The sequence below is a fragment of the Triturus cristatus genome, chromosome 5_2, assembly GCF_964204655.1.
Source record: "Triturus cristatus chromosome 5_2, aTriCri1.1, whole genome shotgun sequence".
Lineage (NCBI taxonomy): Eukaryota > Metazoa > Chordata > Amphibia > Caudata > Salamandridae > Triturus > Triturus cristatus.
In genome coordinates, this window is record NC_140588.1 from 55,488,339 (window position 1) to 55,501,772 (window position 13,434).

A 13,434-nucleotide genomic window follows, 5' to 3' on the forward strand; every position below is an offset into this window, starting at 1 on the left:
ACTGTGCTTTTTCTCAGTACATCACTTTCTTCTTTTTATGAATAAACTCCCTGCTAACCTTCTTGACCAATGATCCTATATGCATCATTTGTATCTGTATTTAGAGCCCAACAAGCGTAAGCAGCTCATATTCATTGGAGCCAGGCGACCTACTCATGGACTTCACAGAAGCAACACCCATGGTAAATAGTTCTTATTTGAATAGATATGTTTTTGAAGAATTGAATGTATCGTCTGTTTATTTTTGTTAACATTAATCTCACCGTATTATAACATTCTTTCTAGCTTGTGTTTTCTGTATGTGTTTATGTATGCAACACTGCTTTGAGGATTTTGTTGTTGAAGTTCATCCATAATTAACTGACTAATTTGAATACTGAATGAATTGACTAACCTGATCAATCTGTAGGCCTCCCCTCAATCCATTTACAGAAATATCACACTTTTATCTGATCAAGTTTTGTAATTTGTCTGTTTTTTATAACTAATAATGCTTATTGTCACACACCAACATCATCCACTATATACTTCAAAAGTTACTTTGCAAATGCTTGAAGTATTTACTTGTAGTATTCATCACTCTTAGTCCTATTTTTCCTGGTCACATTCATTAACAATGAACTCCACATCTGAATCAGGAACTTCCCAAAGTATGCTTTAAATACACGCACCGCCCAACCAATACTGGAGGCTCTAAAGGGGTCACATTTCCAGTTTTCGTCTGATCAATCCAACCTAACACCAAGGGCCAAACAGACTGAAAGTAGTTTGGTGGATTGCAATGAATGAGAAGTGCAAGAGTTTGGAGAGGAGTAATGTTTTATGTTAATCTATTGTGAATTTCTAAAGCGGACGTTCACCTGCAGGTCTCTTGTCGCTGAGTTTAATTCTGGAGTAACCGGTAAAGAAGTCCATATCTAACTGTGCGCTTGGGTAAAAAGCCAGGTCTTCAGCTTTTTTCTAAATCACAAATGGTCTGTTTCTAATCTCAGAGATGTAGGCAGAGAGTTCCAGAATTTGGGTCCCTGTATTGTAAAACGTGAACCCCCTGTCCGTTTGCGTCTGAATCTAGGGACTACCAATAGATTCATGTGGATGGATCTTAGGGTGCGCTGTGGGGAGTAGTTGTGAATTCTTGAGGATATATACTTGGGACCTATACCATGTATAGCTTTAAACAGGATGCATCCTGTTTTGAACATAGAGCGCTGCTCCACAGGGTGCCAATGAAGGTCTTTCAGCAGCAGCCTGATGTGACAACATCTGTCTTGTTGGTAAATAATTCTGGCGGCTTGATTTTGTATCATCTGCAGACTGTGTTTCTGATTTTGTGGGAGGTCTAAGTACATAGCATTTGCATAATCAAATTTTGATGAGATCAAAGCAATAGTGATTTGGATGCTGGCCTCTCTGGAGTTGGAAGAAGCATGCACAGGTGACCGAGCTGATCTGCGTGCTCATGGAAGGATACAAGTTGGTCTGTATGCCCAGGCTCTTAATCGTAATCTTTGGAGTGGGTGCAGGGCCTCACTCCGGGGGCCAGTGTGCAGGAGTCCAATGCAGGAGTTTGTTTTTGGGCATGATGATTTCATTTTTTTCAGAGTTCAATTTTAATTGATTATTATTCATCCAATTCTTGCTGAATAGCGGGGAGTTTCTGAGAATCTCCTTGGAGTTTGTTGAGTCATCAATGGAAAAGATCAGCTGCATGTCGTTAGCATAGTTTTAGATCTTGACCCCCATCTGATGAAGTCTAACTATGAGGGGGCGAATGTAAACATTAAAGAGAAGCAAGGATAAAGAGGAGCCCTATGGTACTCCACAGCTCATATTAACAGTGCTGGATTTGTAGGGCGAAAGCCTCACTGATTGCTTCCGGTCCTCTAAAAAGGATTTGAACTAACTCAGAGCAGCACCTCTGAGACCAGCTACAGCAATACGCTCCATCAGTATATCATGTTTAACAGTACTGAATGCTGCAGACAGGTCCAGGAGAATCAGGGCCTGAGCGCTGTCCTTGTCTGCCTTTCCTTTTAGATCGTCCATGATGGATAGTATAACAGATTCAGTGGAGTGGGATGGACGAAAACCTACTTGATGGGCGTCTAAAAAATGAGTTCCCCTTATAAAGGAGCTAAAGAATTTGGCTACATGTGTCTCCAGTAATTTAGCCGGAAAGGGAAGAAGAGATATAGGCTTGTAGGTGTCCAACTTTTGAGGGTCAATTCCTTTCTTTTTTGCAGTGGAATAACCACAGCTTCGTTAAAGACTGACGGCACAATTCCTTGGGTCAAGGATAGATTCAGCAGGGCGAGGATGGTGTCTGGGGATGCCACATAAATTGATTTTTGTATATGGGGGGGGGCAGCATACATCCTTAGGGGAGCCTGATTATACTTTATTCAGGAGTTCAAAGAGAAATTCTTTGTTTAGGCAAGGGACGGGGGCCAAAGAATCGGAGTTGGTGTTACCTAACAGTTCTTCCACTATCTTGTGGCTAGAGTCTATAGATTCTTGGATTTTTTAAATGTTATCTACAAAAAAAGGATTTAAATCATGACATACTTTTTGTGTAGCAGTGAGCAGTGATAGGGGGGTCACAGGATCAGGATTAGAAAACTCCTTTACAGTATGAAGATTAGTGTTTAATAATCTGGGCATTATCTATCGGTCCCTCTTCCGTAACCCAGTCATTAATAATCTGGCATATCAAAACATAACCTACCGTGTCCCCAGTGCTTAATTTGTAATAAAAAAAAAAGGTAAATGCCAGGGCCCTTCTTGGAAGGCCGCTGAAGCCTGCACCACCCAGTGCCCCTGCAAGCCCTGGTGCTGACAGTTAAGTGCTGGTGCTGAGCAAATTAAGCATTGGGTGTTCCTAATTAATGTTTTATAAAGCAACACCTTCTGCAACAGTTTGTGATTATTTATTCCCAGAATTCAGAACCGCTTGCTACTTTGAATCGATTATAGTTGTAGACTTTTAATTGTATAGCTCTGAGCATGGATTTATCAGATATTTATGAATTGGGTTTTAATGAATAATATGTATTTGGAGGTATTTTAAATTTTATGACTGAATGTAAGATATCAATTGTTTGTATTACCTTATTGGCATTATATCAAATTATTAAATAAATACAAAAGAAACAAAAATTCCCAGAATTGCAAATAATCAAATAAAAATTGGCTGACGGATGCCAACACCAAAGAGTGCCTGTCCATATCAAAAGTCGTAAGCTGAAAGAGGTAAACAAACATATGCTGAGAGGAGAAGGTAGCAGCTCTGTAAATCTCAAAAAGAGGATCCCTGTATATCGCAGCCAATGAAGCTGTCCTCCCAGTGGAAAGGCCATACACTGCACTAAACTGTCTTTAGACTCAGTTTCTGCTTTACAAATACCACATACATACACTTATATTTACCTGATATTGTATCATCTGCAGACTGTGTTTCTGATTTTGTGGGAGGCCTAAGTACATCGCATTTGCATAATCAATTTTTGATGAGATCGAAGCAATAGGGATTTGGATGCCGGTATCTCTGCTGAAAATCTTCAGATTTTTCGCAATTTCCGGAGTTGGAAGAAGCATGCAGAGGTGACCGAGCCGATCTGCCTGCTCATGGAAGGATCCAAGTCGATCTGTATGCCCAGGCTCTTAATCGTAATCTTTGGAGTGGGTGAAGGGCCTAACTCCGTGGGCCAGTGTGCAGGAATCCAATGCAGGAGTTTATTTTTGGGGGGATGATGATTTCATTTTTTTCCGAGTTCAGTTTTAATTGATTATTATTCATCCAATTCTTGATGAATAGCATGGAGATTCTGAGAAACTCCTTGGAGTTTGTGGAGTCATCATTGGAAAATATCAGCTGCATGTAAATGCAAATGAAGCTGTCCCCACAGTGGAAAGGCCATGAACTGCATTAAACTGTCTTTAGACTCAGTTTTTGCTTTACAAATACCACATACATACACCTATATTTACCTGAATCTCTGAAGGCAGTGGGACCTCATCTAAACAGTATGTAAATGCATTGGTGGAAGCAATCTCCCTGCTGATCATGTTAGATTCTTTTGTCGCTGACCTGCCAATCTAAATGTCACAAACAAATGGTAAAGTTACTGAAAGCTTTGGACCTGTATAGAAAAATATGACTAGAATGCCTCACAGCCAGTGTGTACCAGGCATGCTTATCCACCAAAGACCGTGGAAGAAAAAGACATTGAAGAATGATCTCATGGTAGCTGTGAAAAGTTAAACCCTCCTTACAATGGGAGACAGTATCCAGCCAAAGGGCAACTTCATCCACTATCACTGCAACATGCATAGGAAAAAATAAGGATGATGAAAGCCTAAAGTAAAATGTATGCACCGCTTTATTTTGAAATGCTATGTTTGAGTTACAGCTTGCCAATATTTGTAGTGATGTAATCTTCGGATTAAAGGTTAATTATATGATCCATATAGCCAGAATTAGCATCTGACTTGAAATGCTGAATACTTCCATGGGGAAGATTGTTTTCTGTGCAAAACCATTAAAGTGCACACTACACTTGCCCCTCACACTTGTCAACTTGTTTACAGCTACCCTTGAGGCGGAAGCCGGGGGTTTCGCTGCTCAATTTTGTACTGCTTTCTGTTTACTTGCTAGTTTGCACATTACTGTATTGATTTTACCTATCTTATCGTTTTTAATACCATCCTTGAGGCGGAAGCCGGGGATATTCGTTTGTTAGTGAAAGATATTTTAAGCATCCTGCATGTCGCTAACCTGCACTTTTCTGCTTACTTGTCAGAAACTGTAGTCATTCCTTACCTGGCATCGGCAGGGCTTCCGGGCATTGACACTACCCGCTCAGCGGAGTCTGTGCTGGGGTGGGAAGCGCGAGTCCGGAGCCGCCATCACCTCCCTCGAGGCACAGGGATACGCCCATCTCTGATAGCCACGCCTTCCCGTTCGCTATAACTATGGTCACTCCCCGGATGCGCAGCGGACGTGCGCAGCGGGCACGCCTTCAGCACGGCGAAGACACGCCAAAGACTAGCCCGTCTGTGCCCGTCCGGGCCAGGAGGGGGCATGGGGCAGAGGACTCTGCACCTCCCGCCTGCGAGAGGCTGGTAAGATCATCAGCGGAGTTACGAGCGCTCTGCCCGCCGCGCGACCCATGCTGCACCTTGCTTAACCTCCGCATCATGGGAAATACGGCCTGCATGAAATGCAATCTCTCCACTTCCATCTCTCAACCTTTCCCAGATGTAGTGAGACGGCGTAGAAAACACAAACATCCTCGTGCTGCAGTGGCAAAGGAATATGTGTTGTACACTACAAATTGTCGCTCACTTCCCAGGCACAACCTGGATATTTTCAACCTCCTTATAGAGGCCAAACCCAGTGTCCTTTTTCTGACGGAAACATGGCTGCACGAGAGTGCGGGCCCTGATGTGGCGACAGCCCTCCCAGCTAATTACGCAATTACCAGGATTGATCGCCAAAACCAGTTGGGGGGTGGGATCGCCATTATTTTCGACAGGAATTTGAAATGCTCATTTGAACATATTAACATCCCGGAGTGCGAAGCTGGACTTTTTAAAATCTCCCTAAATTCGAACTTTACTATGTCCGGCATATTGTTGTATCGTCCACCGGGGAATCCGTCTAAATGGGTGTCCACCTTAGCTAATCACATTACCCCATATTGTATGGCATCAACAAATTTTTCGCTTATCGGTGATTTTAACCTTCATTTGGAGGACAAGTCTATTGCAGCTTGTAGAAATCTGCAAGACGATCTAAAGGCCCTAAATTTTGCTTTAATAAATGCTGGCCCGACTCATAATAAAGGACACTTACTTGACCCCGTTTTTTCGAATATGACGGAGCTTCACTGGCTAAATACTTCTCCCATTTGTTGGTCCGATCACTATCTCACTAAATTGAGTATTAAATTTCCTCTTACTGCTCACTCTAAAATAATTGCCCCGGCTACACTGAGGAGAAATTGGAAGCTAGTAGACCTGGTGGAATTGAACCAGACTCTTCATTTAAACCCCCCCAGGAAAGGTCCTGATATAAATCGCCTGGCGGAAGACATTGACAAATGGCTCCGTGAGGCTGCAGATTATTGTCTACCCGCCATCGCAAATAAAGTTAACAGACACCGCCCTCCTGCCCCCTGGTTCAATGAGCTTTTAAAAAGGGAAAAAGCAAGTTGTAAAGTCTTGGAGCGCAAATGGCGCAAAGATTACAATCCTGATGCGAAAGGCATTTATCATAAAGCTAGAAATTTATATCATTCTGCCTGTGTAAAAGCGCGCGCTTCCTTTGTCTCTTCTTCTATTTCGGAAGCCTCAAATAAATCAAAGACTCTGTTTAGTCTAGTTAAGGACCTTGCTGGAGCTCATACCTCAGCATCACCTCCCCCATTGAACGCGAAACAGTGTCAAGATCTTGGCTGTTTCTTTGTGGAGAAAATTGAGAGAATTATTCAGGACATTTCCACTAACAACATTGTATCACCCCCCTCTATCGACTACGAATCAGTCTCCTTGAGAAAGAACACCTTAACAGTATGGCCCTCCATCACGAGCGATTCACTGAAATCCATATTTAAAAAGATTAAGTCTGGCTCCCCTAGGGATCCTATCCCAATGAAGATCCTAAAACTATTGGATGACCAGTCGTTAGAGGTCATTGTTGACACGCTTAATACCTCATTAGAGTGTTCACATGTCCCTACCCTTTGGAAACATGCCATGGTTACGCCTTTGCTTAAAAAACCCACGGCTGAGCCTGAGTGCCTGGCAAATTATAGACCTATCTCTCTGCTCCCTGCCTTTTCCAAATGCTTGGAGAGACATGTTCACTCGACCTTAGCCTCCTTTGTGGAAAAAAATTCTCTTTTGCACCCCTCGCAATCGGGTTTTCGGGTCGGTTTCTCTACGGAAACCACCCTCCTTGGAGTCACTGAGCACATTAGAAACCTGCTTGACAAAAATCAGACAGTCGCGCTTGTGCTCCTTGATCTAAGCGCGGCCTTTGATACGATTTCTCATGAAATCCTGATCAAGGCCCTGTGGAGAAATGGAATCTGTGGCAAGGCATTGGACTGGATCCGGTCCTTTTTGAGCGGAAGGACTTTCCAAATTAACTCCTCCATAGCCTGCTCTGACTCTTTTGAAATCTCCCACGGCGTACCTCAGGGCTCCATCTTGAGTCCGTTGTTTTTCAATATTTATTTAAGACCATTAGCCGACATTGCTGAAAAATCAGGTCTCACACTGATGACTTACGCCGACGATTCGCAGATTATTTTTTCCCTCTCAGATCCTAGTCCTTCTTCCTCATCCCCCCTTAAGTTGGGACTGCAAAACATTCTGAATTGGATGACCAGCAACCAACTAAAGTTAAATGGAAATAAGACAGAGGTTCTTCTTCTGGGTAAGCAGCATGATTTGTGGAATTCTGCCCATTGGCCAGACCAACTGGCCACTATTCCTTCCCCAGTGACCCATGTGCGTAACCTGGGTTTTATCCTAGATAGCACTCTTTCTATGAGGAAGCAAGTCAACAAAGTAGTGGGTCTTTGCCTAACCATCATTAAATGGCTACGAAAAATCATATGGATGCTACCTCTTTCTACCCAGAAGACCGTTGTCAATGCTTTAATAACCTCTCGGCTTGACTACGGTAATGTACTATATCTTGGCTCAAATAAAGTGGTAGTAGATCGACTGCAACTCGTTCAGAACGCTGCAGTCCGCCTACTCTGCAAAATCCCGAAAAACTCCGGGGTCTCAATTCATCGGAGGTAACTCCATTGGCTTAAAGTGGAAAACCGAATTCGCTTTAAAGCTCTGACCTTGATGTTTAAAATTAAAGCAGGCACGGCTCCTAACTATCTTTCATCTTTAGCCCAACTTTATTATCCAAGGCGCAGTCTTCGCTCTCAATCACTTTCACAGTTTTGCATCCCTAGATTTAAACTGGCAAAAATGGGTGGTAGATCTTTCACCTTTCTTGGCCCTATAAATTGGAACGCGCTCCCCCTTTTCATCCGAAAGGAGGAAAACTATGATAGTTTCCGTAAACACGTTAAGACCTGGCTCTTCAACTAATAACTTGATCAGCCTGTGTTCGGGTTTTCTTGCTGTATTCCGGCGCCGGGAAACCCTTTTTGGGTAGCTGTTGCGCCTTACAAATTCTAATAAATAAATAAATAAATAAATAAGAAAAGGCACCACCTCATCTCCTCAATTCATCTCTAAACAGTTGTCCATTTGCTAGTTATCTACAGAGGTGAAATCAGAAACACCGTAACAGTATGAACCGACCAAGCATCCATTGCCCCACTTAAAGATGTTCGACACTTGGGAGCTAGACTAGATTATTATGCAAGAAATTCAACCACATCACCCCATACTTCATGACTGCTGTTGGCACCTCTTCATTGGTAGAATCCAATAAACAAATCTGCTGCCTTTCCAATAAGTCCATGCAGGAAAATACACTTCTGTATTTAGCATCTCTGGCAATTAAAGGGGTCAAGGAGTCTTAACACCCTTCTTCTTTAAATATCTAAATTCAGAATCTCAACAGCAGAAAATCACTGGGAAGTGAACAACAAAGCCTTGAACTTTCCATTCCTCAATGTTAACATATTGACCAAGTTCACTAACAGAAAATAGTTCAAAGCACATCTCTTTACAAATTCCTCAGGTGAGTCTATAGAGAGTCTTCTTCTTTACCTCAATGGGTGAAGTTGTCAGTGGTTTTCAGAGCATTGTGGCATTTTGATGGTCATCCCCTAGGAAAGGCTGTGATGGTCCTTTCTGACAATATGGTAACAACTGCATTTCTCAACAGAGAAGAAGAAACCCTTCCCAGTCCTTGGGCCTCCTGGGATTTCTACCAAGATGTTGAGCTGTAATTATCTCTTTTCCCTGATGGCTGTTCATGTTTGATGCCTGGACAATGTGCACCATCTCAGCTGTGTGTTTCCCAACTCCAAGAAAGCATGATTTTAACCTTTGGTCTTTCTGAGCACCAGCAAGAGATCTTAGACTTTGATCCTGAATCCCTTCTCAAACCCAGATAATGCTCTTGTTCACCCTTTGGCACAAGGTTTCCTGATCCAGCAGCATGGGATGCCTTGATCTTGCAGCGGCTCAGTGAGCATTTGCATACATTTCCCCCATTTATTTCCAGTATTAGAAGGGAGATGGTGAACTTTATCGTGATAGCTCTGCTTCTTTATGCCCTTGCAGTCCTTCCAGGGTGAAAGTTAGCATTGGTTCCATTCCTTGACGTTCCAGGCTCACTGTGCTCTAATATTTCCTGTTAACTGTAACCTAGCCATTCAACTGTCGCAAACTCTGTTGACAATGAAGACATATGCAATTGACTTAAACACTATATTCCATGAGAGAAATTAGGTGTATATTTTACTTTATTGATTTATACAGCGCCAATTGAGCGGATTTGAGAATGCTGTACATTGAAACTGTGATCTTTTCAAAGGTATGGTCCACTGACGGAATCATCTGGCATTTACCTCTGTTGAAGAGCTGTACAAGATCATCCACAATGGAATTATCACTCTCTGCTCTGTCAGTTTAAGTGGGAGGGGTGAGGTTTGCAACTGGGCTTGATGAGCCAGTGAGCTGGTCTCACACAACTTTGCTTTATTATGCAGGAGCCTCTTTTGTTTGCAGAAGAAGTTCACAAAAACAAGGAATGAAAATACCTTTGAAAGTCATTGGATGGGATAAGAGGGCTCTTAAAGGGACCAGGCTCTGTAGCATGAACAGAGAAATGATGACAATAGAAAGAGGGAGCAAGATTAATTGAGAGGGAACCCAAAGAAGGAATAAATAAACAGAGGAGACAGAAAGAAGGATAACACTGATAAGTAAGAAACAAGAGAGGATAAAAGGAAAGCGAAAAAAGGCAAAGAGGAAAATGATCAGAGAGAGTGAAAGAAAAAAGTAAGCAAGTGAAAAGGAGAAAGAGAAGAAAGAAAGTAAGAAAAAAGAGAAAGATACTGAAAAAGAAAGAGAACGGAAAGCAGAAAGGGCAAACATGGGAGGAGTGAAGGGAACAGGAACTGAAAAGGAAAGCTAATAGAAAGAAAACACTAAAGAGAAATATTCAAAGAAAGGGAAGGGGAAAACTGCCATCAGGGTGTAACTGAAAAGAAAATGAAGGTAAACACAAAGACAAAGAGGTCGAAGGAAAAGATTAACACAAAATCAGTGGGGAGAAGAGATTAGATGAGAGGGCAAAGAGATGAAAGACCAAAGAGGAAAGGGACAAAATTCTACAGTTAGGGAATTGGAAAGAAATAGAACAAAGGTGGATGAGATATGTGGCAGAAAAATAGTTATGGCATTAGAAAGGAAAGAATGTAAAACAGAAAGGTAGTTGTTCATGCACAAAAGAAACCTGGAAATGAAGTTGTGAGAAACTAGAAATCGGATGAGAGACTGGAGATATGGGCTTTATAAACTCCATAGGGAACCCCCAAACTTTTATACAGAAGTTTGGACTTGCTCTCTTTACTCTCTCAATGCAATCAGAGGTATGTTCTTTCTACTTCCCTGTTTCTTCAGACTCTTTTCACAGTCACAGGAGAGAGGACCTGCAATATTCAGTTGCCCATGTATGGGTAGATCACTATCTTTTGAAGATACATTTGAGCCACATCGAGGAACAGGGCCTTCATGAAAAAGTGAAAGGCAGGTTTCTGGCCAAGTGGTACCAATTTGAACTCAAGGTGATCTCCCTGCTCAGTAACCAGAGGAACTGCCAATGACAACTGGCCGATGCAAGTAAGTGTCTGTCAGGTCGTTAGTGACCGGGACACCGGGGGGGGGGAAGGTCAGCTGGGGTAATCATCTAGACTCACTTGTTCACCATTTTGAAGTTGATGACTGTCTTATACCTCCATGAGACCTTACCAGGAACACAGTCAAGAAGATTTGGCTCCTCTTTGGTCCACTGGCACACGGACAACGGCCTATGTGCCAAACACTCCATGGCCGAACTTCCCTCAAAACAAGGTCATGGGGCTGGGATCACCCTTAATTTGTTTAAGAATTCATTGGTATTCCCCCTGCAGAATACCTCCAGTACCCATGCATTTGAGAGAGATGTTATGCAGATGTGTCCAAAATGACTGTGTCCTACCACCTGACAGCTTTGGTCTGGCCTCATAAATGTAGAAGTTGTGTTGCTTAACCAGAGAGCCACCTCTCTACCCATGTTGGCTTCTGCATTAATGCCAAAAACTGTTTTCCTCTGCATGCATAAATGGTGTCTGCCGGTGCACATTCAGACAGAAACCTAAAGCTCACACATTCCCAGGAGTAAGAGGCTGCATTGACCTGCTGAGCTTGACTAGAGCATGTGTCAGTCAGAGAGGCCTGGTACCGTACAACAACACCTGAACTAGTAAGGAAAAGAAGCTGTGCTACCCTGGCCAAAGCTACTCAAAAGCAGCACTTAATTTGTAAAATAATATGTGTCTGGGCCTTGACCAGGACACCACTGCAGCTTGCACCACCCATTGCCCCCGTCATCGCTGTCAAAACAACTACTAACCATCTCTCTCACCTGCAAGTGACAGTTCAGTCTATTCCAGGCCCCAAAGCTAAAGGAATGGCTGGGGAGATGGGTATTAGTAATTTTGAATGTATATTGTATTCATAACCAACTGTTGTTCTGCTCATCTCTAAATTAGATGAGCAGCACCACCATGTGACAGACTGTCATGTCATAAGTGCAGTGTTGACAATTAGGTGCTGCTGCAGATCACTGAAAATCATTTAAGTGCCAGTGCTGAACACTGGAAAACCACCGGCTCAATTTAGGCACTGCTCAAAAGCCACTAACCTCAGGACCTGTAAAAGGCAAGGATCAGATCCACATCTCCCCATGCTCCTGCAGTATGCACTCTGACAACGTACAAACCCAGGCAAAAAGGACCACGCGAGAGGTCTCAAGGCAGCCTAAACCTGACCACAGCGGTACAAAAGGGGGTGGTGATGGACGGAGCATCAGAACCAATCAAACACTCACACCCAGTCAACAGATCCGGGTTTGATCCATCACCGTTTTTTAGCCCACTCTGCCACCCCAGTTCAGACATGGCCATATGCAAATCAGTCTGACCCTGTGCCTCATGGGAACAGTCCAGCCCGAACTGCCAAGCCATGCCTTCCCTGGACCGGAAACAAGCTTCCTAGGACCGGTTTCTAGCAGTTCAGCCGTCTTCAGCCAGGCTTGCATGAATCCAGTGGCAAAGTGAGCAAGGGACTCACGTCTGAGCATACCCTGCCAACTTATGGCGAACAAAGCAGTACAAAAGGGGGTGGTGATGGACGGAGCATCAGAACCAATCAAACACTCACACCCAGTCAACAGATCCGGGTTTGATCCATCACCGTTTTTTAGCCCACTCTGCCACCCCAGTTCAGACATGGCCATATGCAAATCAGTCTGACCCTGTGCCTCATGGGAACAGTCCAGCCCAAACTGCCATGCCATGCCTTCCCTGGACCGGAAACAAGCTTCCTAGGACCGGTTTCTAGCAGTTCAGCCGTCTTCAGCAAGGCTTGCATGAATCCAGTGGCAAAGTGAGCAAGGGACTCACGTCTGAGCATACCCTGCCAACTTATGGCGAACAAAGCGGTACAAAAGGGGGTGGTGATGGACGGAGCATCAGAACCAATCAAACACTCACACCCAGTCAACATATCCGGGTTTGATCCATCACCGTTTTTTAGCCCACTCTGCCACCCCAGTTCAGACATGGCCATATGCAAATCAGTCTGACCCTGTGCCTCATGGGAACAGTCCAGCCCGAAATGCCAAGCCATGCCTTCCCTGGACCGGAAACAAGCTTCCTAGGACCGGTTTCTAGCAGTTCAGCCGTGGGCTAAAGAACGGTGATGGATCAAACCCGGATCTGTTGACTGGGTGTGAGTGTTTGATTGGTTCTGATGCTCCGTCCATCACCACCCCCTTTTGTACCGCTTTGTTCGCCATAAGTTGGCAGGGTATGCTCAGACGTGAGTCCCTTGCTCACTTTGCCACTGGATTCAAGCAAGCCTGGCTGAAGACGGCTGAAATGCCAGAAACCGGTCCTAGGAAGCTTGTTTCCGGTCCAGGGAAGGCATGGCTTGGCAGTTCGGGCTGGACTGTTCCCATGAGGCACAGGGTCAGACTGATTTGCATATGGCCATGTCTGAACTGGGGTGGCAGAATGGGCTAAAGAACGGTGATGAATCAAACCCGGATCTGTTGACTGGGTGTGAGTGTTTGATTGGTTCTGATGCTCCGTCCATCACCACCCCCTTTTAAACCTGACCACAGCATCTGCATACCCATCCCAGTCAGTAATAGGCAAAAAACAGAAGGGTGCTGAGAGACTC

General features: G+C 43.8%; 1 protein-coding gene across 1 annotated transcript in view; it reads left to right on the forward strand.

Annotated features, from left to right (window-relative positions):
* LOC146822649 (band 4.1-like protein 4B) overlaps window positions 1-13,434 on the forward strand; it is a 1,026,350-nt gene that overhangs the window by 857,238 nt on the left and 155,678 nt on the right. Inside the window, exon 8 of the mRNA XM_085606258.1 lies at window positions 105-182. Coding sequence (XP_085462384.1) covers window positions 105-182 — 78 coding nt within the window. The remainder of the gene's footprint in view (window positions 1-104; window positions 183-13,434) is intronic.